Raw genomic sequence first — 27,004 nt, 5'->3', positions numbered from 1 at the left:
GATGGTTTATCCCTTGAGGTCGAAGTGGCAGCGGCTAAAACTGACGAAGTGTGACCACGTGCTGTACCAGAGCAGAGATTTCACCAAATTGTGACCTTTACCTTCTTGCATTTCAACCTTCCCCTCACCCACATCCTAACCTTAACCCACCTGCGAATGCAAAACTTTGATCCTAGTTGTTCTTATCAAACACGCTTAACAGGGAATCTAGAACGAGAAACTGGGTTAAGGTTAGGATGGGGGTGAGGGGAAGGTTGAATGTTGGTGGAATCCCCGTTTTACTGCGAGCGTCAGAAAGTGACGCTCTGGCACAGCGTCGGGGCTCCCAATGCGTCAGAAACAAACGCTTGGTCACCCTTCGTCAGTTTTAGCCGCTCCGGGTGTGAGAATGTGTTGCGTAAGCATAACGTTATGCATTCTCATTAGAATGAGTTCATGTTGGTGTTCTCTGAGCAATCAGCTCCTTCTGCTTGCCAGCAGGAAATATTACTGCTAGGAGAAAAACAAACAGCAGGAATGGGACAAAAAAAAACAAGCATTATGTTGCTTAACTAAACCAAAACCACAAGTTGTGAACAGGCATCAGCGCCGTTACACTCTGGAGCTCGTACAAAGCTTTGCATATGAATTAAAAAGCATTCAGCGAGCATGAACATAAAGTTGATGTTACACACACATTCATACACACGTGGGGGCTTTAATGCAGAGTGGAAGCATGACAGGTTGAAGGTAAGTGTTTATCTGCTTCAGACAAGCTGCTCCGAGATCGATGTGTGGGCTCAGAGGGAAGGGGGTCGGTCTGTCGGTCAGAGTAAGTGCACACTCACCTCAGCCAACGAGGCTGAAGCAAAAGTCCTTAAAACCACAATCACATCAGAACAGAACCTGCTCATGGGCCAACCAGAGGATCAGCACATTATGAAGAATCACCTCATTATTAGTAACAGTCACTGAACAATCATTAGAAGCAGAATTGGAAATGAGCAGATCTATTGGACTGATTAGACCCATGCATTATAAGGCATCAAGCAAATATCTTACTGACATCACACAGCTTTATAACAGTGATACACATACAACTGCTGGTCAAAAGAAAGGGAAACATTCTGCTTTTTATTTTCCATCATTCAGATTAAGTGTATTAAAGAAGAAACACGGTCCACCCAACACCACCCTTTAAAGGAATTGGGAATGTCATGGGGTGAGCAGATCGATGTCTGCAATCCTGTTGTACCTATTGATCTGCAGATGGGGAAAAGAAATTGATTTTCTGAGGTAGACAATGCAGGCATATTTCATTTTCCCAATGCAAAGCCATTCCACACAGGGGTAGCAGGGGTAATTTGGTCCAATTGGACCCCAGCCTCAGCCAATTGTACAGTGTCAGATGGGCTGACCCATCCATCATGCTCTTCCTGCCTGTCTCACCATCATGGTACTTACACTGTCATTGGTGTGATGTGCCCGCTCAGTGATGGATAGCAGACAACATGCACTGTGACAACAGAGAGATCAGTCTGCACCACTCTCAGGCTTCTTGTTTCCATGCAGCTCGGGACTCATCATCTGGAGCCGGTCACTTTAATACCCTGGCCACTGTATGGGGCCCACATGGACAATTTTGCTCAATATGCACAGTAAATGTTGCTTCCCTTACCCCTCTTCAAGGTCCTCTTTGACAAAGAAGTACGGTATCAACAATGCCTGTCTAAAACAAACTCAGTCACTGAACAAAAGTAGCAAAAGTACAAGAGGTAATGAGATGGGCTGATCGCAGTGACCAATGATACGGTGTACCTCTCTTTTTCTCAGAGTGTCAAGTGCTAAACAGTTACTGATGTGATGCTTGCCAGGTCAGTCTCTGATATGATAAACAGATGTCCATCATAAATAAAATAAAATACAATAAACAAAATATGTCTGCGTGAGAAAATACAAAGAAGGCCTTCAAAAAAGGAATCTGTTGGCCGGCAAGGTGAGTAAGAATCAGCAGTTTCATGTTTCCACGATGAAGGTTCTGACCAGAGAAACAGAAAGTCAGCCAGTGGCCATGGGAGTTCTGCAGGGACGAATGCAAGTCCGTGGCCCGCATCACTATAGTGTCCTGATGGCTACGGGATACAGCAGGGACATGTGTTCAGCACCTTTGATGGGCAGCTTGCGGCTTGAGTAGAAGTGGATGATCTCAGGCACGCTGTCGAATGGGCAGCTGTTCTGGCCCAGGATGTACTTGTTCTCCTTCGTCCGAGCTAGCTTCATGTGCATGAAGCCCTGGCTACTCCTGGAGATGGAAGGAGGGGAAAAGAAATGTTTACAGAAGATAAATGACCTTTCTGAGTCAGAAGACTCCTAAGTTCTTTATACTACAATGAATCATTCATCCATTCACACACACATTCACACACTAGTGGTGACGAGCTACATGTAGCCACAGCTGCCCTAGGGAGTACTGACAGAAGTGAGGCTGCTGTAAACGGCCGTCACCAGTCCCTCCCAACACCATCAGCAGGTAAGGAGGGTGACGTTTGTGGCCCAAGGACACGACAGACACGACTGCCTAAAGCCGAATTTATGCTTCTCTCTGCGTCGGAGCGGAGGCATGCGATGATACTATCCATTGTTGCGAGGGTTCTCCAGCAGGCTTGTAAGGACGGATGGCGTTAAACCAACTTTTCTAAAGATCTGTCGAACGAGACAGAGAACGCAAGCTTGTGATTGGTCGGGACACTGCTTCCTTTAACTTTGTCAACATCACCACCCTTGTCCCCTCCAAAGCAACAAAAATAGAGCCAAAGATACGGAGCAGCTTGAATACCTTGCAGATAAACTTTGAAATATGAGCTTTTATTCACCCATGACTTGAGCATAAGAATACGCAGTAAGCATTTTATTTGTGGAGGAAATGATGAGAAGCGTGGGTTTAGACGTGGTGAGCACATGAAGAGGTGGAGGAGAATGAGGAGCAAATGCATCCGTGTTGAAAAGTCTCTGAAATACAAAAAACCCTAAATAATCACACTATCTTAGACCAGATACATGCAACACTCCCCAGGAGACGGAGAAGTTTGAAGGCACAGCGTATCACGCAAAAGACAGTGTCATCAGCAAGGAGGACACGGGCAGTAGAGGGCGACATCGTACTCAGCTGCCCGTGGATAAATGGAAGTGACGCCACCAACACCAGCGACTCTGATGATGACTAGAGACATCAGTCAAAACATGTCGGGTAAAAAACACTTTGTTCTTTTTTCACACAGTTTAATAAAAAAAAAAAGAAATGGATTAAGAACACAAACACAGGACAATCATACAAAAGAGTTAACGCGTGTGCGTCTCACCATCCTGGAGTAAAATTAGGCTTTACAGACTGAGTTTTGAGACCCAGATAGTTTCAACGTGTTCTGAAGTCAGAAGACTCTAAACTTAAAGTATTTGTCTTAACATTTAGAGGTAGGCCTGGGCGATAAAGCGATGTAATGAATTAATTTGAATTTTTTGTTGTGGGCAATTTAAAAAAAGTTTATCGAATTTTTATGTAATAGCGCCTTTTTGGCCCCCGGAGCTTCCGTAGCGTTAGTTTCACATAACCGCGACAACAACGTCACCGCACGCACACGAAACAGCAGCAGCAGCAACTCCATGGCCACCGGTGAGGGTGGGAAGTTTGTTCCTGAGAAGGGAATGAAATCCTCCGTTGTTTGGAGCTGGTTTGGGGTTGCTGCGACCGGCGTGGCACTTTTATTCCAAGAGGGTGTTCATTTGTTCTTTATTCATCTCAGGAATGAGGGTTACATTTGTCTTGCTTGTGATTAAATAAAAAACAAAATTGGCTTCATGGTTCCTTCCTTTTGTACTTATTGCTATTCTTAATGATTGAGGAGGAGAGAGAATCGGAAAAAAATTGTACATGGAATTAAAAAATATAAAATAGATTTAATTTTTAGGCTGCATCGCCCAGCCCCACCTCTAAGGATCTCCCAGCGTCTAGCTGGTGGTAAAACTTAGAGAAACTCGGAGCTAAATACGGATTTATGTAAATCCGGATTCAAAACACAATCAGAACACTTGAGCTGAGGTATTTAAGGTGTTTGAGGATCATGTTCTGTGTGCCTCATTTTCACTTTGAACACCCATCCCTCCAAAGGCCTTTGCACGCTCCGGGATCTCATTAACAGTCCCTCCTATGGTAGTCATCTTCTCCAGCATGGACGGTGCTCTGAAAGCTGGATTAGCTCTGATAACTTTGGAGTCGCCTGGGGGGTCAGAGTAAAAGACAGTCTGCTTAAGGTGCTGAGTTTCACATGCAGAGCATGAGGATGAGACTGATGAACCCCCAAGATAAATCACTTAAGCTACAGCAATAAATGCAGAGCAAATGAAAAGCTCGCTGTGTCCAAGAAGCTTTGATCGATACGCTTTACAGCCTGCCAGAAGTCTCCAGCTTTCCAACAGAAATGCTCTTTTGGGGGTGGGGTGTTAAATAAAACAGCAGCTTCGGGGGAGGTTGGGGGCTGCTACACAAATATTCCTTTTATCCTGTAAATGTCCACTTAGGATCACTCACCTTACGATAATAGCTCTTCAATCATCTGCTCAAGCTTCTAACAGCTTCAGATTGCTTTGGGCTCAAACACATTCAGGCATGTGCTCATTTCCAGCTCAACCTGAACTTTCACCTGCTCCACACACTTTCACGTGTTCCCTCATCTGAAGGAGAACTCTGGCTTAAATAAAAACAGGGAGACAACAGGTAAGCATTACGATGTTTCACGAGTGAGTGGTCAATGCTGAGCATGGCAAATGTGTAAGGCATGACTCCTGTCATCATCATCATCATCACCACCATCACCATCACCATCACCATCATCACCACCACCACCATCATCATCATCATCATCATCATCACCACCATCACCATCATCATCACCACCACCACCATCATCATCATCATCATCATCATCACCACCATCACCATCATCATCATCACCACCACCACCACCATCATCATCACCATCATCATCATCATCACCACCATCATCATCATCATCATCATCATCACCACCATCACCATCACCATCACCATCACCATCATCACCACCACCACCATCATCATCATCATCATCACCACCATCACCATCACCATCACCATCATCACCACCACCATCATCATCATCATCATCACCATCATCATCACCACCACCACCACCACCACCATCATCATCATCATCATCACCACCACCACCACCACCACCATCATCCTCATCATCATCCTCATCATCATCATCAAAATAAACAGAAAAGAGCATTACCAAGGTTGATGAGATGTCTGCAGAAGTGCATGCACATGGCTGCAGCCTGTTACCAGTGAGGAACAGGAGTAATACTTGCCTTTAGGCATGTAAGTCTAGCCTTTGCTTATCACATGATTGGATGTGGAAGCCTGGTTGTGTTTTCTCCCCGGTGCACAAAAGAAATTAGAAAAAACAACAATGGAAATAGCAGGTAATGGGTTCAATGTAAGAGCATCTATCAAAGATAAGAATACATTAATACTGATTTAATCAGAATAAACCAGTCCTGCTTTTACGATCACTGCAATTTTCGAGATAACAGTAAAAACATCAAGAATGTGGACTCCTAAGCACTTTACATGGAAACTGATGGAAATTAATGGAAGCATTTCAAAGCTAAAAGGCTTTTTTATAGACAAGATAAGTCAGAGCACAGCAGGTTTTTGCAGAGCCATAAAACTGAAGTAAACAAAACTATCAAGACTGCTCCATTACTGCACCTCTGATTAACTGAAGTTGACTGGCAGCCAATGCATTACCCCCTCTGAGTGGGACACACTCTGGACCTTGTTTCTACCCCGAGTCTAAATGCTGACAGTGTTTGTCCTGGGGACGTTTATATTTCTCAGTTCAACGAGCACTGCCTCTCCATCCTGGACAACATCTGTCCTGTCAGAACCAGATCAGGTCCTGCAGTGAACCCTACTCCCTGGTTTAATGACAGCCTTCGCAGCCTGAAGCGCCAATGCAGAAAAATTGAGCGTTTGTGGAAGAAAACCCATCTCCACGTCCATCTGCTGCCCTAAAGGAGCTTCTGACATCCTTTAACTCTGCAGTAAGAGACGCTAGGGTTTCCTAATTCTCCAACCTGGTGTCCCAGAGCAAAGGGAACCCCAAGGTGCTGTTTAACACCATCAGCAGCATCGTCTCTCCTGCCTCTCCTACAGCCTCCATCCACTCTGTTACAGACTGTGAGAACTTTCTGTCTTTCTTTGTGGACAAAGTCAATAAGGTTAGATCTAGCATCTCTCCTTCAGGCTTATCGCCGCCTCTCCTGACTCCAACCAGGCCCATCATCCTAGATAGCTTTGCTCCTGTTTCTTTGCCTGAGTTAACCAAACTAGTTAACTCTATGAAGACCTCTGCATGCCCCCTCCACATCTTACCCTCATCTTTGTTTAAAAGTGCTTTTCAGTCCATCGGTCCCAGCGTGCTCTCTATAATTAATGCTTCTCTGGTCTCTGGTCAGGTCCCTGCTTACTTTAAGAACGCTGTAATCCACCCGCTTCTTAAAAAACCGAGTCTCGACCCCTCTCTCCATAGCAGCTTCAGACCCATCTCTAAACTTCCGTTCATCTCCAAGATCTTGGAAAAGGTTGTGGCTAAACAACTCACAGCTGCTCTTGATGAACATAACATCTATGATAGCTTCCAGTCAGGTTTTCGTAGAGCTCATTCTACTGAAACAGCTCTTCTTAGGGTCTCTAATGACCTTCTGACCCACAGTGATGCAGGGGACTGTTCTGTTCTGGTCCTGCTGGACCTGACTGCAGCCTTTGACACTGTTGACCATCACCTGCTACTGGAGAGGCTGAGAGACTGGGTAGGCCTATCAGGATCTGCTCTGGAGTGGTTCTCCTCTTATCTCTCTGAGCGCTCCTTTTCTGTGGCCGTCTCCAAGTTTAGGTCCTCCACCACCTCTCTTACCCATGGTGTCCCACAAGGTTCTGTGCTGGGGCCTCTGCTCTTCCTCCTCTGTCTGCTTCCTCTTCAGCACATCCTGAGCCCCTTAAAAGGAATCTCCTACCATCTTTATGCAGATGACATCCAACTGTACATCTCCTTTAAGCCCCATGAGATGTCTAAGCTGCAGCTGTTACACACCTGCTTAGACTCTATCAAAGCCTGGATGGTGGGAGCTTTCTTCAGCTGAATGAAGATAAGACTGAGATCCTCATCTGTGCCCCAGACAAGCTGGTTCCCAAAGTCAGAGACTCTCTTGGTCAGCTTGCTTCCCACACCAAACCTTCTGTCAGGAATCTTGGCGTGACCTTTGACCCAGCTCTCACCCTGGATTCTCATGTCAGTTCTCTTGTTGGCTCCTCCTTCTTCCATCTCAGGAATGTTGCTAAGCTGAGCCCCATTCTGTCCCGCTCTGAACTTGAGACAGTTCTCCACACCTTCATCTCCTCACGCTTAGACTACTGTAACTCTCTTTTCACGTGTCTGAGCAGAACCTCCCTGAACCGTCTACAGGTGGTTCAGAACGCCTGTGCTCGGCTTCTGACCAAGTCCTCCAAACACACCCACATCACCCCGCTTCTCCTCCAGCTTCACTGGCTGCCAGTCAACTTCAGGGTTCATTTCAAGATCCTGGTTCTGGTCTATAGGGCCTTACATGGACAAGCACCATCTTACATTGGTGATCTTCTTAGTCCCTACAGCCCCAGCAGGTCCCTGAGGTCCAGTGATCAAAGCCTACTGGTTGTGCAGCACCAGGCTAAAGGTCAAGGGTGACAGATCATCTGCTGCTGTGGCCCCCAGACTCTTGACCTCTCTCCCCCTGAGCCTGAGATCAGTGGACTCAGTGGTCTCCTTTAAAAAGCAGCTGAAGACTCACTTGTTCAAGCTGGCTTTTGTATGACCTTCTTCACCTCTCTCTCTTTATTCTGCTCTCCCCACCTATTCCACCTTCCTCAGGATCCACTGATTTACCTCTTTCCTGTTCACTCTCTCTCTTTCTTAACATTTTTTAAATCACAATTGCCTATTTTTGCTCATTTTAAATATATTTTTAAACATTTTCTAAATTCTTTTATATTTTTACATTTCTTGTTTTTGTGAAGCGTCTCGTGATTTTTATCTTGAGAGGCGCTATAGAAATGATATTTTCTTCTTCTCTGGCTCCCGTATCTGAGGGTGTCGTTAAAGAGTTGATAGTGATTCAACAAGAACGACACAAGTTACCCCGCTGCACCTCTCTCCAGTTTGATGATCCTGCCAGTGGTGCCATCAGAGCTGATTTCAGAAACTGCAAATCAGATTTGATGAAGGGGAGCTGGAAGGCGTTGGGTTAAACAGAACTACACTTAAAATGGCAAACACATCAATAGCATACTTTTTAGATTGCCAGCTGGTTTTCCGGTTGGTGCTCGGAGCGCCTCATCGTGTTGCAGCCCCGTAGAGACAAACTAGCACAACGAAGAGGCACAGCGGTAACGGTGATAAAATGGATATGGAGCTTTTTTTAACTTGACAGGCCTTTGTAGGGGTATCATATCCTTGTGTTTGTGGACCCTCTATTTGTGTAATCAGGATGAATCTCACCAGGGAGCTCTGCTGTCGCGTTTATTGAGGTTTATGACTTTGATTTGAAGCGAGTAGCTCTCTGAGCAGGAACAGCCTGACAGCTTATCTCCACCTTCAGCATATTGGATTGCTTTGTGAGCGACGCTCTCTAAGTTATGAATACACGGCATCAGGACAGACGAAGTCATCCGCTAAAATGATTATGACCCCTTACAGAAGTGGTGACCTTGTAAAGCCTGAGTCTTATTATTGGGAGGATGAATCATGTTTGTAAAACTATATCAACACTTTGCAATTCCACTCCACCCCTGATGAATCCAAACATGTCCAAACATTTTCTGACCTGTAGGATCACTTTTATTAGTTCATCATCTTCTGACAATGTCTCTGACAGAGGAAACAGCTAATGCAGGGTATCTGCAGGTTTAAGGGAGCCAAATTTAAGACTTTTTAAGACCTTTTTTAAGGCCACTTAGACCAAATTTAAGCTATTTTTAAAATTAAATTTAAGCTATAATTCCCAGCTATTGCCTGGAGCCGGTGCTAACCACGTCGTGAACGTGGGATTAGCCATCCAGTTACCATTAAACTTGCACTTCCCCTTGGCGCAAACTCCCACTAGCTTAACCAGCTAATGTGCTCATCTAAAAATAGCCCCCTTTCACAACCAACTGAATGTGTACGGTTCCGCTTACGCCAACATTGTACACAAAAAATGCTGACCACTAACTAGAAATTCACGAAAATTTTTATAGAAATAAAATAATCTTGTTTTTTGGGTCTTTGGTAATTTAAGACCTTTGGAAACTGGATTTAAGGATTATTTGTCATTTTTAAGGATTTTCAAGGCCTTAAATTTGGAAAAGCAAATTTAAGACTTTTTAAGACTTTTTAAGGACCCGCGGATACCCTGTAATGCATCTTTGAGGTGAGAAATAAAGACGTCACTGAGCTCTCGGAAAGTAGCAGAGTTTAAACTGTTTCAAATATTAAAGGGCAGAAAAGACCGATTAAAAAAAGAGGTAAGCCTTGCAAAACTGACGAAAACATTTTCTGTTGAGGATCCAAGAGGCTGGAGGTCTTAGCAGCGCCTGTCCTTATCAATAATGCAGCACACATTTGTGCCACCTCGTGGCCTCATACATTTTTCAGTAACCTCAGACATGGAGGCTCTTCACCTTGGGTTTCCTCTCATTTTCTGCGGCAGCAGCAGCTGAGGAGGGTTTTCTGAACTCAGAGCCACCTCTGGCTGCAGGGTGGTGGAGCCTGTCATTCCTACAGATTGTTCTCTGATTGATGTCAAGGTCACAACAAGATGTTCATTGAAACCCGGGAGCGGATACGTGCAGAATAAACACATGCACGCACCTAGAAGCAGAAACCATTTGGATAATCTACTTTATGTGGATGAGTTTTAGTTCTGCAGCAGGTGTTTTATCAGCCTTTTATTCATTCTGTCAACACAGAACTGAGAAAAATTTAACTGTGCAGCCTTGATGTTCAGCATCGGCATTCGTCTTCACCCATTAAGAGGCAGCCTAGTGTCAGCTCTGTGCAGATCTGAATACTTCTCTGCTTCTGGCCATGAGACGTTTTAGGGTTGACAGAGGGGGAAATGGTGCATTTCTATTGGCTAAGCCCTGTGTCACTGAGACAAAACAACTTCAGTTTAAACAGAAACAACCTCTCAGCCTGAAAACAGCTTCTTCAGGATTCCTACGACTCAGTTTAAAGAGCACACTGCAGCTTAGAGCCTCCTTTGAACAAAGGTTTAGAAAAACACAATAGGAACTGGTTCTAAAGAGAAATGTACACATACATAAATTATTTAGGCTTTGAGAAAAAATATTTTTTCTGCTGAATCAGAAGTGATGCAGCCAGAGGGAGTCCTGTTAGCTAGATCCAGAGAAATTTTAATGCCGCCTCTGAAACAGGAAACTTTAAATGTTTATATTTACACCTGCGGCGGACCACACCCACAGGCCTGAGCCTGCTGCACGCCCCAGAGAGCAGAGACAGGCCAGAGGGAGACACGATGGCCAAAGGAGAGATTGAGCTGTGGTACCAGCAGGTTCTGTGGAGGAGCAGTGAACAATGCTAGCTAGCTAGCTAGCTTAAAGGGATACTTAGAAACTTTTTCATATTTTAAAATCTTTTTTTTTTTTTTTTTGCCAGTTTTTGCTAAAATTATAGCCTGGCCGTCAGCTGGGAACTCTTCAATTCAAATACCTCCACTCCCTGGGAATTCTAACCGAGCCAATCAGAGCTGAGCAGCGTACGTCACACGCCGCGACGCTCAGTTTCCCATAAACAACAAAGACTAAAGTGCAGTTCGCTGCGCCTCTTTCCTCTGTTCTAAATAACTTGGACTTGTCTTTAAAACCACAACAAGAAGAAGCGCTACAAATCTTTCTTCTAAAAAAAATACTTGTGTGCCAACATCACAATATTGTACAGATTACTGTCATGTACCAGACAATTAAAACATGTTATTGGTCAGAAATATAACATTGAATCTTGACAATAATAAACTGAGTATTTGTGAGCTGTTTCATTTTCGTTAATATCAGAGAGAGAGAGAGAGAGAGAGAGAGAGAGAGCAAGAGAGAGAGAGAGAGAGAGAGAGAGAGAGAGAGAGAGAGAGAGAGAGAGCCCACCCATTGCTCTGCAAGGGGGAAAGCTGAAGTTGAAGCCAAAGGCAGGAGGTAAGCACCACTGATTTTTTGAGTCACGCCTGACAATCCAAAAATGGGAAAAGAGATGGGGCTGAGAGTGGGGCTGTTACGTTTGCAACAGGGTTGGAACAAATGAAACCAATACTAGCTAACTTAGCTAACCCAAGAAGCTAAAAGGGCTCCGGGGAGCGGGGTAGCCCACTCGCACGACCGACTGGCTCCCGTACAGGGCTGTGGTCATGCTGGTCATCTGTGGAAATCTAATATGGACTGGGACTGTTAAATTACAAGCAGAACCTGCGACCAGGAGCCCTGACCATCCAGATCAGGACAACCCGGAAAATCTCTGTTAGCTTTGGGTTAACATGTAGCTAATGTCCCGCTGATCTCCAACGCCAGAGGAATAGCTAATCAGAAAGGCCAGGGCTCCTGGTCGCTTTATCTGGAATCGTAGTCTGTCCAAGGAAGGCCCTGTCTTTCTCGCCTCTGATAATTATAGCGCTGCTAAGTCACATTTTCTTTACAAAACTCCCCAAAACAGCCTTCTGTTGGTGGCGATGGCAGGAAAACAGTCTGCACTTAGCATGAGAAGACGGTTTGCTGCTAAATGAAAAAGCCAATGGTAGTAGAGCCCTTCTGTGCCGAGAAAGATGGGATCTTCCTTGGACATCCTACGATTCCAAATGACGCCTCAAGCGTGACTACAGCCTCACATCCATGTGTCGGCTGCCCCGGGAAGCGGGAACAGCCAGGCGCCTACTCTAGCAACTCTTCTCGAGCAGGAGACAGAAGACGGGCATCCGATTAAGTTTCTTGCCCAGCCAGCAGCCCCATTAACATGTTTGACCAAGCAGTTAAATGACACAACCCCCCCACCCCCACCCCCACCCCCGCCCACTGTGAAATTTTCATTTTTAAAATGGGATTCAATGAGGATTTGCTCACTTCTGCTTCCAGCCCCTAGTGGATGAGGGTGGAACTGTACCTTTATCCACTCCTACTTAGCTAAAAAAATAAATAAAAGACCATAATGGCCCCTTTGTTCCCACGCTGATCTGGGCTCTAGGAGCCTGCAGGTATTAAGGAAAACGGGGCTCTGGAGGATGGGAGGCATGCTGAACTCCCATCACATCACTGGGATTGTAATCCTCCGGTCTGAAGTGCGAACCACAAACGACACCTTTTTAGCTGCCCAAAACACACCAGGAACAGAAGCTGGTGCCATCATTCTCTTTTTTGAAAACCCGTGGACTCGATGTCCAGACCCGCTGAAGTTTGTATGACCTCCACAAACACAATAGTTTACCATTTTTAACAACAATGAACACAATCCAAAACTAGTGAACACACACACACCGACTCCATAACACGACCTCTCTACCTGAAAACTACCTACTCGCCACACTGAGCTTCAGGCAGGACTAGCTTATAATTTCCCCTCGTTAGGTCAGAGGTTCGCTGAACTTACAGCCGTTTCTCCTCCCTATTGGGAGCCTAAGTTACGCCCATTTACTTCCGAACCATGCAAGTCAATGGGGCTAAAAACACTGTTTTCTAATTCCATTTGTTATGTGCCATGGATTTCACATATGATGTCTATGAATTTTAGACACATTTTGATGCTAAGAAAGTGCTTATTTTCGAACGGGGGAAAATTATTTTAGGTTTTGTGTGAAAATACATCCAGGACTACAAGTAGGGCTGGGCGATATGATGATTTTAGACCGTTTTACGATCCACACATCTGACGGTCTGTCATTTTTGAGAGACCTTTTTATCACGATTCACAGCTCTGCTGTTGAATTTCTGCCTCTGAATGAAAAGGGAACTTACCTCAGGCGAATGACACGCCTTTGTTTGACCCTTAACCAATCAGAGTGAGTCACGGTAATATATTAGTGCCAAGCTTGTTTTCACCTGTGTGTGAACAAACATGGCTTCGGCCGCGGCTGAGAGCGACAACGGAAGTTACGGTGTAACTATGGTTCTGTGAGTTCCTGGATGACTGCCAGTCACAGGGGTCACTCGGAACTCCTCGGGCGAGAAGATCCAGGGAGACCCGAACGTAGCTATAATTTATAGACTCGCGACCAGGTGCGCTACGTGTCACGTGCGTGACTTTGTTTACATTAGTACTCGACCTGCGCAGAGCGCGAGGAGATACATCCACTCTGTTTACTGCCACTGGCAGTCAGGAGGGAACGAAACAGAACGAGGTTTTCGCTCCGAAGAGGAACGCCTCGTCCATTATATGGAACTGGTTTGGTTTTTCACCAGATGACAAAGAGCAGCGAAACGTCATTTGCAAGGAGAGCGTCAAGGCAAGTGATGGCAACACCACAAACTTGTTTAATCACTTGAAAAGAAGGCATTCCAAACAATACAATGAGAGCCAGCTGGCAGCTAAAGCTAAAAAGCCTGCGGCTGCAGCGGCTAGTGCTTCTTCCAGCCAGCAAACGCTGACAAACACACAAAACTCACTCCCTACAACAGACAGCGGACGATGGAACAGCGTGACAGATGCAGTGACGTACCACTTGGTTAAATATTTGCGTCCCGTGTGAACAGTAGGAGCAGGATTTAAGAACATGATAAAAACATTGGATCCGCGCTACGAGTTTTCCAGCCACAAGTATTTTTCGAGCACCGCTATTCCACGCATGTACGCTGAATGCAAAGTGAGAGTTGCAGAAAATATTCAGAATGCGCAGTTATTTGCTACCACAAGCGATCTCTGGTCCAGCCACACATCAGAGCCGTATTTGAGCTTAACTATCCACTACATGAGCAACTGGGAGCTACATAATATTTTGAACAAGTTAATGTTTGCACAATACGTTTGCAATTGACATGTTTGCACTTTAAATATGTTTACGATTTTAATTTATTACTTGAAAAACGAGAAAAACAGATTTTTGTAATTGTTTATCTCAGGGCTTTTATCATCTCTGGTGTGAGTTTAAAATATAAGTGTGTTAGCACTGTGTTGATTATCCCTAATATGAATAAATGTTTGTTTATTCAATGTTTCTCTTCTTTAATACGCAATTGAAGTTATGCTATTCATGGATAAAAAATCGTGATAAAATCGAAATCGTGATAAAATATTGGAAAAATCGTGATATTTTATTTTTGCCATATCGCCCAGCCCAAACTACAAGTGCGCATCACTAAATTGACGTTATTGAACTAGACACGGAGAAGCACAGAGGAAAAATGGCTGTAAATTTAGTGAACTTCAAATGTTTCATTTAGGAGGAAAGAACCAACATAAATCTGGCCATGTGGTAAGTAGCAGCTACGCTAGGAGGAGGTGATGTCATATATGCGAGTCGACATGCCGATGTTTGATTTGTAGTCATGCTAATTACAAACTCTTATAAGCTCCCAAATCTCAAAGTGCGTGACAGCCATGTTCAAAACATCATTATGTTTCATTTGAACTGAATTACACCATATGTGTGACTCAGGGCGTCAGGCAAAGCCGGTTAGAAAATAACACTTTTAGCTTTATTGACTTGTGCCGTGCAGCAATCGTTTCAGCATGAGCTCTAATTTTTTCGTGAGCCGTGAGTGAGTCGCATCAATTCTGGCAGGAAGTGGAACCAAAGCAGAAGAGGCAGGATGGTAAATTTCACACAAAAAAAAAACAACACGATTGATAAATAGGATCATTTTTGTGTCTAAACAGATTAGAGATGAAAATCAACAAACACACACACACAGCAAGGGCATGGGGGTGGGGGTTTGGGAAACAGTAGGCGTGAACAGAAGCGCTCGTTGAATATTCTCGCCTGATGTGAAAAGAGGAGGAGCGGACAGCGCACAAATATCGTGAGCGATCCACTTCGCAGTACTTCGCATCTGGAGATGTCATTTATCTTAAATACGAGTTATTTTCGTCAGCCTGAATTTACACACAGAAATAAAACACATTTTTTCAGTGAAACTCCGGCCATGCCCATCCGAACAAATCATACCTACGACAGTGTCTTAGGCGAGAGTCAGTTGCTGCATTGGCTATGGTAGTGCAGTCATTAAGGCTGTCGTTAACTGATGTGGGTTTGAAACCTGGTGTGGGCAGTAATTTATGTAGCTAGCTGAAGCAGATTTCATTTTTTAATATGAAAGTTTTTTTATATTTTCTGCACAATATTAGTGTCTCTAAAGATCTTTGAATCTGAACATTTCCAAGCAGCGTTTGAGTTGACACTGCTGAGACCGGGAGGTGAACCTGGCACTCTAACCACAAGACTACCAAGCCTGCTACATGACAATAGTCGCCTAAGACAGGGTACGTGCACCCCCAGTGGTCCGTGAGCGCATTACAAGGGGTACGTGGAAAATTTTAGATTTCATTACCCAGATGATGACAGCACTAAAATAAATAAATAAATAAAACATTGGGCTGGGATGTGTTATGTTTCATGAATACTCAAATAATGTCATGCACAGTACTATATGGTTGACATCATATTATCAATTATCAATTTAGGCCAACCGCGAACTGTGCCTGAATTTTGTTAAGCTGCATCAGCTTTGGACTATGCTGCTGCTGTAGCGTAGAGCGCGTGGAATGATACCTAATTTATACGCGACGAGGAGACACACGCGCATCGACAGAGACGTTTTACTCTCAGACCTCTCCATCAGCTGGGGATTGTTGCAAAGCAATTCCCTGCCAGGACAGCAGAGGACGAAGCGCTATTCTGAGGTATCCTGCCACCAATACAGTCACGTATCCGGTACACGACAGTGTAGCTACTATTGTGTTTACACAGTTTTAATGTATTTCAGATAGGGATGGACAACATTTCGGCCTCAATATCGGTATCGGCCGATGTTAGTCATTTTTTAACGTATTGTATCGGTTCGATAAATAAACCCGGGCCGATATTAACAACCAATATTTTTTCCAACTTGTCTCCGTTTGTCTGCCTGTTTCAGAGGGTGGGGGGGGGGGGGGGGGGGGTGATGTGTTTATGTTTATGTGCTTAGCAGACGCTTTTACCCAAAGCAACTTACAACAATTATTTTTTAACCTATAGGGCATGTTGTGATCTGTGGGGGAAACCGGAGTACCCGGAGAAAACCCACGCATGCATGGGGAGAACACGCAACTCCACGCAGAAAGGCGAGTTTTGAACCTGTGACCTTCGTGCTGCGAGGCAACAGTGCTAACCACTGCGCCACCATGCAGCCAAGCACCATGATGTGTAATTGTTTAGTCCTGTGAGCAGTGAATAAAATCATCTCAGAACCATAAATGTGTGTGTTGTGTGTACATAATAACGTAAATTCAGCTTTAATAGTTTTCATTCTATACAAAATCTGCTGATTTTAGAAGCATTAATGTCAGAATATCGATATCGACAAATATCGGTTATCGGCCTGAACAGTGATCTTAATATCGGATATCGGTATGGGCCCAAAAATTTCATATCGGTTGTAACGTCATGAATGGCCTCATATTTGTGACCCAAAGGTCACACTTTCCTAGTTGGGTCAAGCCGTAACTTTTGCTCCGCAGATTACCCCAGGAGCCGTGAAGTCTGCTAATCATCAACTTTATCTGCTGCTGTTCCGTCCCAAGATGAAGGACACTTCAAGATTTTAAAATAATAATTCAATAAACTGTTTTACTGTTTATTACAATCATCATACATAATCATCTTGGTTCAGTATAAATGTATTTAATTATTGAAATGACGTATTATTCTTTGGGTTAATAACTATTATTTATGATAATCAGTAATGTGTGATGATCAACCAGAAGGTCATTGGCACGTGTACACCTCATGCAGGACTGGATCCAGGGTAAAGTTAAACCACCTCACATGTCTTTACTCCATAACAACGAGCTTTCTGACACTGAGAGGGTGTGTTCTGTTTTGTTAAAACCAAATCTCCGCAGCTGAAGTTCGGTTCTTGAACCCACCAGAGGACGAGGGCCGGCCGCCCCAGCCTCACTAAGCATTCTGTCACGCCGATAGAATTGCTCCGAATAGACGCACCTGTTTCCAGCTGACGCAAAAACTCCTTCAGTTATTGATTTTGAGACGCAAATAGTTTCATCAGTCGTGTGACCCACGGAGACATCTCAGGACCGATTTGAGACACACCGAGGTCTCTCTACCAACCTCGTGCCCGGAGGAACGATCTCCATCTGTCATCTCAGATCCACGGATGAAATGGGTGAGGTAGACATTGTCCGACAGATGGCGTCTGTACGCTGTTCTCTAAGAAACATCAGTTAGCTGCAAAAGAACGTTTTTCCACCCAGAACACTTTCTCTCTCTGAAAGAAACCTGCTGAGATTCATTCACGCATCCAAACCACGCATTTCACTTTAGCTTTTCATTCAGACACAGGTTTGTTTTAATAACTAGTTTAATATCAAGCTGTTTCAAATTGTCATTTTTCAAATTGTCATTTTAAAAAGTGTTAGTAATAAATTCTTAACTTTCTAAAACCTGACTCTTCTTTGAAATGAAACACAGATTGGTGTATATATTTGGTGATTGAATAAGCAAAGATTCCTTTAACTTCTGATTCAATAAATACACTTTTGCTAAAATTTAATCATCTTAAAATTAAAAATTAATCTTTGGATTAAATATCGACCAAGCTCGTTGGCGTATGAACTTCTATTGAATATATTAATATCCTGGATACTTATATATGATGGAAGCTTCTTTTTCTAACTCGTTTGATCTCTTCAGAATCTAACAAAGCTGATAGCAAACAGTGTTAATTCTAGTATGTAGTTTAGCCACGCTACACGGTGCATCACTAATTTCAGAGACTGTTTAATATGAATTGTTTAATTAAACTTCCCAGCTGTCCTAATTTCTTTTGATAATAACAATCAAGCACCTTAAATGATAAATTATTACAATTCTGAATCTTTTGTGTCAAATCTGGTTCTAAATTTTTGTTTTTAAAAATCTCAAGCTGCATTTGACCTGCTTCTGTGCTTTGTTTGGAAAGTGTCGTGGTGGGCTACAGTTTGATTCTGCAGAACCGAACCCGGTGACTTTTACAGCACAGATGTTGTGAGGAATTAGTCCTTCATCAGTGTGTTTCTGTGGTTGGTGACAGCAAGCTCCAGCTCTGTCAGAGCATCGTTTCATCAGTAACTGGCAGCAGAAAATAAGGCAGCTTCTTACGCCTACGAGGATTATTATTCACAGAAAAAAAATGAAAGTGAATCAGGTAGCTACAGAAGCACATATAAGAAACCTGGTTTCACTTTTTTCCGTCTCAGCCTTTTAAGCTTCCAGTAAGAGCTCTGCTGTAATAAAGACAGATCAATGTCTGTGTGTAAGATGTCCCGTCGTCTCTGGGCTGGCGGTGTTTCAGCCTGTTTCTTTTCTGTTGAACTATGAGGTGTTGTTACAGCGGGAATCTAACCAGTTAACCAAGATGCTCAGATTACATAGCTGGAGTAACAGAAAAGCACATTTGGTCTTGGAGAGATTTCAGAGAGTTTCAGGTTGAGAATGTTGTTACGACACCTGAACCTGATGCCTGTCAGAGAGAAGAAAAACCTAGAGCTGCACGTTTATGTCTAGAAAATCAGAGGTGACTGCGGGTGTTGACGCAGACGTAACCTCTTCCAAACGCCACAGAGTACACTAAACTGATCAGAGTGTCTCTCTTGGATTCTCAGCGGGACGCGGCGGCACTGAGCAAGAGGGTACCGACGACAGGGCCGCAACTGAACTGTGGGCACGCCAGCAAATGGAGGAAGGAGGCTACCAAAGAGATACGAAGGACGAAGCAAGGGAAGGACACACAGTCGGGGTGAGGAACAAGTCTGAAGGGTGAAATTACCATCAAGTCAGGTCCAGACTGCCTGAAATCCATCAGTGAGAATATCTGTCTGCTGTAAAATTATTCTCTCCGATAATAAAAATAAACAGACTTAAGAGTGATGCGTCAAGGGATGAAACAGCCAATTTTCTATTATGACTATTGTGAGAAAATTCAAAAACTGCTCTTAAAACTGAACTTATTGAATCAACAGTAGAACCAGCAAATAGCTGGTATCTAAATGTACTATTATAGTTGTATTGCTACATCCTAGGACACACGCTGTTTTCTCTAAAGTCAGTCTAAATAATATTATTTTATTCAGTTTTTTGGACCAACTTTTATTATTCAGGGACAGTGAAATGCAGTTTCTTTCTTTTAAAATTATTTTCAATAATAGACTTTAGGAAAGAAACTCATGTTTAACTTTTAATACTAAACAATCAGAAATAATGTTTAATTGTTTTTGGGGGGGTTTCTCCACGAGGTCCTTCCAATCCGAAACAGCCACGGGGAAATCAGACAATCACAGCTCACAGAAACGCTCAGGCACAAGGACGACATCTGCAGCTGCTCATCATTTATTATTAGGAGCAGTAGTATTCATTTATTGTTGTAGTGACAGAAACTTTAACATGGATTTTAACACCTGTTGAATAATAAAACAAAACAGGTGAATTAAAGTCTGCAGGACAGAAACACAACGCAGCTAGCATAAAGACAGGTGTATACCTTTAAGTCGGGAGGAGCAGCAGCTCTGTTGAATAAGTGTTGCCAACTCAGCGACTTTCTCGCTGTCCCTAACTGGGGTGGGTAACGTGTTCGGTACTTTTTAAGACACCGACCAAATTCCGTGTTACCGACCGAGGACCAATTCACCTTTTGCCACTTACGCACTAGCATTCAGTACCTGGTTTCCCAAGGTAGACAGCAGCCAAAGCACAAGAGCGTTTTATCGTCAGTCGCTGAGGGCAAGATGCAAACGGAGCAAGCAGCGAGGTAGAAAGAACGTGCTCTAAACTTTGGTTCTACTTCACTAAATGAGATGGGTGACTGGTTTATGTTGACAACATTAACAACGGTCTTTGTGAGTTATCTAACTCTGCTCCATAAGGTGAATAAACTGTTTAAGATAACAATTCAAATGCAAAAGGTACCCACACCTAGTTCCTAAACACTTCTTGCCCACCACTGACCAATCATAAACCATTCTCGGCATGATCAAACGGCATATTTCAGGGTGTCCTTTTATTTTGGGCAGTCTAAGGCACACCTGTACATTATTCATGTTGTCTAATCAGCCCCTTGATATGCCACACCTGTGAGGTTGGTAAAGGAAAAGTGCTCACTAACACACATGTAGACAGATTTCAGAACAACATTTGAGAGTCATGGGTCTTTTGTGTATGACGACACATTTTCAGATGTTTGAGTTCAGCTCATGAGAAATGGGAGCAAAAACAAGTGTTGCGTTTATATTTTTGTTCAGTGTATTTATCTGCACCCTGCAGCGCTACAGAGCAGAGCCGCTGCAGTTACATGTCACCTTGTTGCTACGAGTCTGAACACCGCAGCAGGAAGCCGTTGCAGCTCGTAATTCCCAAACGCTTCCATCTTTGAACATAATTTAAACTGATTTAAATGTACATAATAGACATGCCACCATTACATTGTTAGCAGTAGAAATTCATTATTAACATTTCCAGTACCAATGCACATGTTAATGAAATACAGGGTTTTCCCCAGCGCTTTATCTCAGTGTTGGTCACCCGCCAGGCTAAGCGTGCTCTTTAATGTCTTTTTAAATAAAGTTAATTCTCAGGTTGCTGTAACTTATGCTGTCAGGGCTTTGGGGTGACAGTGGCTTCTTGCACAAGCAAGGCCAGGTAAAACCTCACCCTCCTTGCCTGTTGCTGGTGGTCGGAGGGACCCGGGGGCATGCCCACTTCTGTCAAGCTAGGTTTACGTTACATCAGACTTTCTTCCTCCTTGTTTTGTAGATGGAGAGACCTTCTCTACAAAGCATTTCACTGCTACCCCCTTTTCTCTGGGATGTTTTCTGTAGTCACCAAATACTGTTTTACCAGTGAAACACTTAGACCAATCACAATACATTCAAACCATCAGCCCTTTCATTCCTAGGTGTGTATTGGATTAGACTATTACTACTTACTTAAGTGAGAGGGAGAAGTCGTTCTTGCTCGTCTCGCTGTTCCTAACAAGATAGCTGGCCTCCTTACACAGACTCAGCAAAGACTCTGCATCTGTTCGGCTGATGGCTCCATGGTACCAGCTACGTTCAGCATGATACGGACAGAACAATGGAAGGATACAGGTATTAGCCACAAAGACTCAACTACCAATTCAAATAAAGATCGGGTCAGACTCACAACTGGCTTTCCAGAGGCATCATCGGGTCAACTCGTTTCCCAAGACAGGAGCTGCTGTGGTCCAGCGAAGTCATTTTGGTGTTGACCAGACAGCCGCTGGAATGACGCTGTGGAGGGCGACTTTTCCCATCCTTGGTGGGCGACATCCGCGACTTTTCATCAAACTGGACTGTGGTTTAAAGGAGAACACGTACAGCTGAAAACGGGCTTCGTTCTGGCAGGATGGGTTTATTTTCCAAAGCCACTCAGCTCTGATAACAACAGGCTGCATAATTTGAGTGCACTTCATCTAGAAGTCAAATGAAGGTCACTTGTGAGAGTAACAGGCAGCAGGTGTTCATAAAGCTTGCAACATAAATTAGTGTCACGTGTATTTGCTGAGCTGGAGAGGTGCAAATGTGTGAGAACCCACATCAGGTTGTGCTTTCGCAAACAAACACCCACGCACACTTGCTCTGCGTAACTCGTCCAACTGAAGGACATGTACACACCATGGAGGAGACATGAGTCAGGCCTTCCTCACGGTGTACACATTCCAGACGGAAAAACGAAAAACGCACTCTCTAGCACTCCATCGGTTCGTAAGCGCATCCGTGTCAGCTGCTGTACGTGTGAGCATGTGAAGTCTTTGTGTGCAAGCGACACACAAAGATCGAATCTGAAAAATCCATCTGAGCAAATATCCACATGTGGACAACGTCACACACACGGAAGCAAACACAGCAGACGAGTTCTGCAAGTTAAACATTAAACTGGTGTTTGAAACTCCCACAGTCAGCTGTGGGCGCGACGAGCTTTCCCGGAGCGCTCGAGGGTCCGCCAGGGTTTGAGCTGAGCTGTGACAGGATGGCCAGAGCACACACCGAATGGATTCTCTTCCCAAGTCACACGGACAAAAACATTCCCGTTTGTTTACAGAACAAAACAGAGAGAAAAGAAAAGATGAGTTTACACCTCCAGCAAGGTGTGGGACAGGACGGAAAAGGTTGGCGTGGTGATCATGAGAGGTGGTCAGCTGTGTTTGTGGGGTGGGGGTGGGGGGAACAGCCATTTTCCCACAGTCATCCATCACTATAATTGATGTCAAAGCTCCCCAAGCTTAGAGAAGGGGAAACTATTTAGAGGCACAGACACGCTTCTCAAACAATAACAGAGGATTGGCTTCCAGCATCAGGTGTGTGGCGAAGCTCGTGCTGCTGCCCACTGAAGACACGAGTCCAGGCGGTATGAACTACACAGCCTCTGTTCTGCTGTCCACAGCCTTGCGCTGTTTCACGACTTGGTCTGTACGGACAGACCGACTCTGAAGTTAACGGCGTGTCCACGAAGACGGACTCGCTCCGGTCTAGACTCTTCGCTCCACTCGAGGATTACATCACAGCGTACAGTTAGCGAGGCAGCCAGGCGTTGCTGTATCGCACCGAGCTGCCAGCTTCAATGTTTGTTTATGTTTATTTATTTAGCAGACGCTTTTATCCAAAGCGACTTACAATTTATAACCTGTAGGGCATGTTGTGATCTGTGGGGGAAACCGGAGTACCCGGAGAAAACCCACGCATGCATGGGGAGAACACGCAACTCCACGCAGAAAGCTGCAGCCGAGCCGAGTATCGAACCTGCAACCTTCATGCTGCGAGGCAACAGTGCTAACCACTGCGCCACCATGCAGCCCAATCGACTAAGTCTACATGAGAAGAGTTTTAAAGTTTCATGCAACAGCTAAGAAGTCTGGAGTAAGTGACACGATGTTAGACAACGGGCGTCTCTGAACTGGTAAAGTCCAAAACTTGGTCTTTATTTTTCCAGAATATTTGTAATATTTATAATAATTTATATCACATAATATTTAAAAACAGGTCAAATGGAAACAAAACAAGAAATCATCAATCCAAAATGCTTTTATAGGGTTCCTCAGTAACTCGGTACTTCACACTTAAAGTAGAAGAATCCAAAATATATTGGTTTAGATTTACTTTACAGTCGAGTATTTAAATGAGACTTTGACGGTGGCACAGGAGTTACGTGCTCGCCCCGTAATCCAAAGGTTGCAGGTTCAAGCTCCGCTCAGTCTGTCGCTGTCGTTGTGTCCTTGGGCAAGACACTTAACCCACGTTGCCTGCTGGTGGTGGTCAGAGGGACCGGTGGCTCCAGTGCTCGGCAGCCTCGCCTCTGTCAGTGCGCCCCAGGGCAGCTGTGGCTACATGGTAGCTCATCCCCACCAGTGTGTGACTGGGTGAATGACTGGCTGTGTTGTAAAGCGCCTTGGGGGGTTCCAGCACTCTAGAAGGAACTACATCAAATACAGGCCATTTACCCTTTACCAGAAAGCCGGAGCATGAACAATGCTACTGCAGCAGAAGTTTACTCGGCTGCATCAGTAGACTATGAAGACGACAGACTGATAGAACAAAGCAAGCTAATGCAAGTCTTAGGTTACCTCTGATGTGTAGGCTGCATCACGTGTCTCCCTATGGAAGTCTATTTCTCCCTCATTTTCCCATTATGACTTCTTTTCTTTAAGATACAGGAAATATTTCCTCTTCCTGTCTGGGCCACGACTGAACTCGACCAATCAGTGTTCACATCCAACCACCAGGGGCTCCCCTTAACCTCCACACCCAGCCGGAGGTTTGAACCGGGCGACCTTCGGCTCGCTGATGCGTTGCCCTAAACATAAGCTGATGGAAATGATTATTCCAAACGGCTGATTGTTATCTTGGCCTCTGATCTCCTGTTTGCTATTGAGCCACATCGGACTAACAATGACGGCCAAATTGCACTTCTGCATGACAGCTGAGTAAATTGTAGGTCTGACTTCGGACCGATGGAAGAACAGGAGCTGCAGCTGCCACTCCTCCAGCCTGGAGCTCGGAAAACAAACAACGCTGCTGGAAGTTCATACAACAGGAATTTAAAGTTCTTTAATCCATCATATCTGAGTGTCTGTCAGGAACATGACGCAAGTCAGATGAACATACTGTTTATGTGATCGGCTGAGGAATGACGTTGCCATGGAAACTGACCAGTGGGACACAGGAGAAGCATGTTTTCTCCATTCAGCTCCCGTCACCACTGACGGATCACAACATGAAGATGCAGCCAATTACTGCCGCCTTCACTTTCACTTTAGCTCTTCCTGTTTGCATTCGTCCGGTCCCACTTCCCTGCTCTATTCATCTCCCCACCAAACCCTCGCTGCCCCGTCTCTCAGACCCAATCTCTTCTCTTGTCCGCTCTAGTTTGTGAAGGACTGAGCAGTTAAAGAGGACACCTCGTGGCTTCAGCTCTTCACGCAAACGCCATCCTTTTAATTCCTCCTCCTGTCAAACTGCAACAATCAGGGCTGTTTTCCACCTTGGTAGCTTTGCTGTTGTTACTGGTTTGTCTGTAGGGAGCTCAGCCAGAATCAGCCTACCTTTCACAGCGAAGTCTTTTCCACGAGGGGGGAGCACAGTTATTTACCAAATGCATCCCTCTGAAGAAACAGAGCACCCAAACATAACAAAGGCTATTGTTATATTTGTTCAAGTGTGAATGGATTCATGTGTGATTTGCTTGCCAGCTTCACCTAATCGCTCCAAACTGTTGCAGAGTTCAAGGCGCCCCCCCCCGTCTCTCTCTGGAGCACGGTCCGAGGCACGGCTGACAGCAGACTGACGAGAGGATTGGCTCGCAGGAGAACAAAAGCCCTGAGAGGCAGTTTAAGAAGGATGGCAGTGTGAAAACACGTGCATGAGCACGTGCACACATCTTTCCAGAAACACACTGAAATGTGCAGCAGTATCTGGGGCGGTCATCAACACTGCTGCTTGTAAAGTGAGCCAAATGGAAGGTGTGCATCAGATTGGACTGTCGGTGAGATGGTGACTGATGGCTGGGAGAGCGGTCCCCTTCCAGCCTCCATCCCAGGATGCTGGAAAAGCACAAAACAGGAGCAGCAGAGCGCGCTCCCGCCAGATAAACAGAAATGTCAAAAGGACATTTTTATGATTAACGTAGGGCTGGACGATATGGCCTAAAAAAGCTCCGGTTTTATTTTTTACCGATTCTCTCTCCTCCTCAATCATTAAGAATAGCAATAAGTACAAATGGAAGGAACCTTAAAGCCAATTTTGTTTTTTATTTAATCACAAGCAAGACAAATGTAACCCTCATTCCTGAGATGAATAAAGAACAAATGAACACCCTCTAGGAATAAAAGTGCCACGCCGGTCGCAGCAACCCCAAACCAACTTCCCACTCTCACCGGTGGCCATGGAGTCGCTTGCTGCTGCCGTTTCGTGTGTGTGCTGTGACGTTGTTGTCGCGGTTATGCGAAACTAACGCTACGGAAGCTCCGGGGGCCAAAAAGGCGCTATTACATAAAAATTCGATTTACCTTTTTTTTAAATCGCCCGCAACAAAAAATTGGAATGGCTTTATCGCCCAGGCCTAGATTAAAGCTGCGTGGACCGCTGCACCACAGAACCGGATGAATGTCATGAGACCAACAACTGGACACCCTACAGGAAATGTAAACCTCAAACTGCCAAACCAAAGACGAGGGGGCATTCATCACCAAGGGATGTTTGCAGCCTCTCCATCCCCAGCTGCACACACTACTGTGCAAATTCCTCTAATTAAGCCAGCTAATTAATTCCCATTTGCAAATGATACTCCTATCGGAAAGAGCGACTACTCTGAGGAGCGATGTGTCGCCGACTGCTGAATTGTGACTCGGTTTTCCAGCGAGGATGAGTGGAACGATTAACGAGTGTTCAGAGCGGCCTGCTACCCCAGAAGTTTGTCGATCTAAAAAATAGGATTATAATAATAAAAGAACGTCCTTTTTATGTGGATAATAATTAACACACCAGGAGCTCGAGTACGGATTGTTAGACAGTCGTGAATAAAATGGTTTCAGAGCTGCACCAGCGACGAATCCACAAGTGAATCTCTCCAAATGCTCCCTGCTTTTACAAAGGTTTCAAAAAATGAAACGCTAATTAGGTTTTTCTAGACAAAGGAATCGGCCTCCACACTGTCAGCAAGCAAATCTCTTTAAAACTCAATCAGTATATCTTTCAATTACTCTTTTTTTCCCTCGACAGCCACAGAGAAACGTGCGGATAATTAATTCATGCTAAAAACAAAAGGAAAGGGTCTTTATTTATATGCAGATGTAATATCAGCTCTGCCAATCTGCATTTAGGTTTCATAACGAGGACAAACAGACACGTCCATCACGTCTGATTCTGTCTGCCTAGTCTCTGTTAGGACAAACACGGCTAAAGCCCAGATAGTCGGTTCTGAACCCGTCTGCGTGGCTCAGGAAGCCCGTGTGTACGTAAGGGTCTGCCAGCACTTAGAGGTCAAAGGAGAGCATTGTAACTGTATTCACAGAGGTCACATGGCCCCCTGACCTTTAACCTAAAAGATGGAGAGTGGGGGTCATGAAACAGAAAGAGGATCACTTTACAAGTGGACGCCTATGTGAAACCCTCTGGTACCACACAGGGAACCAGAACCCTTCTCATGGATTTAT

The 27,004-nt window shown here is 44.5% G+C and overlaps 1 protein-coding gene across 9 annotated transcripts in view; it reads right to left on the bottom strand.

The window, feature by feature from the left end:
• Positions 1-27,004, bottom strand: part of LOC107381282 (SH2 domain-containing adapter protein F) — a 176,046-nt gene that overhangs the window by 333 nt on the left and 148,709 nt on the right. For all 9 annotated transcript variants that reach the window (XM_054731884.2, XM_054731883.2, XM_054731882.2 and 6 more), the window contains 3 exons: positions 21,481-21,649; positions 21,264-21,383; positions 1-2,281 (listed from right to left, as the gene is read on the bottom strand). The exon at positions 1-2,281 is cut by the window's left edge and continues 333 nt beyond it. In XM_054731884.2, coding sequence (XP_054587859.1) covers positions 2,095-2,281; positions 21,264-21,383; positions 21,481-21,649 — 476 coding nt within the window. In that variant the 3' untranslated portion in view covers positions 1-2,094. The remainder of the gene's footprint in view (positions 2,282-21,263; positions 21,384-21,480; positions 21,650-27,004) is intronic.

Source organism: Nothobranchius furzeri, chromosome 9 (genome assembly GCF_043380555.1).
Source record: "Nothobranchius furzeri strain GRZ-AD chromosome 9, NfurGRZ-RIMD1, whole genome shotgun sequence".
In the NCBI taxonomy this organism is placed as follows: domain Eukaryota; kingdom Metazoa; phylum Chordata; class Actinopteri; order Cyprinodontiformes; family Nothobranchiidae; genus Nothobranchius; species Nothobranchius furzeri.
Note: the sequence above shows the minus strand (reverse complement) of the source record. Positions and strands in the feature narration are given on the sequence as shown.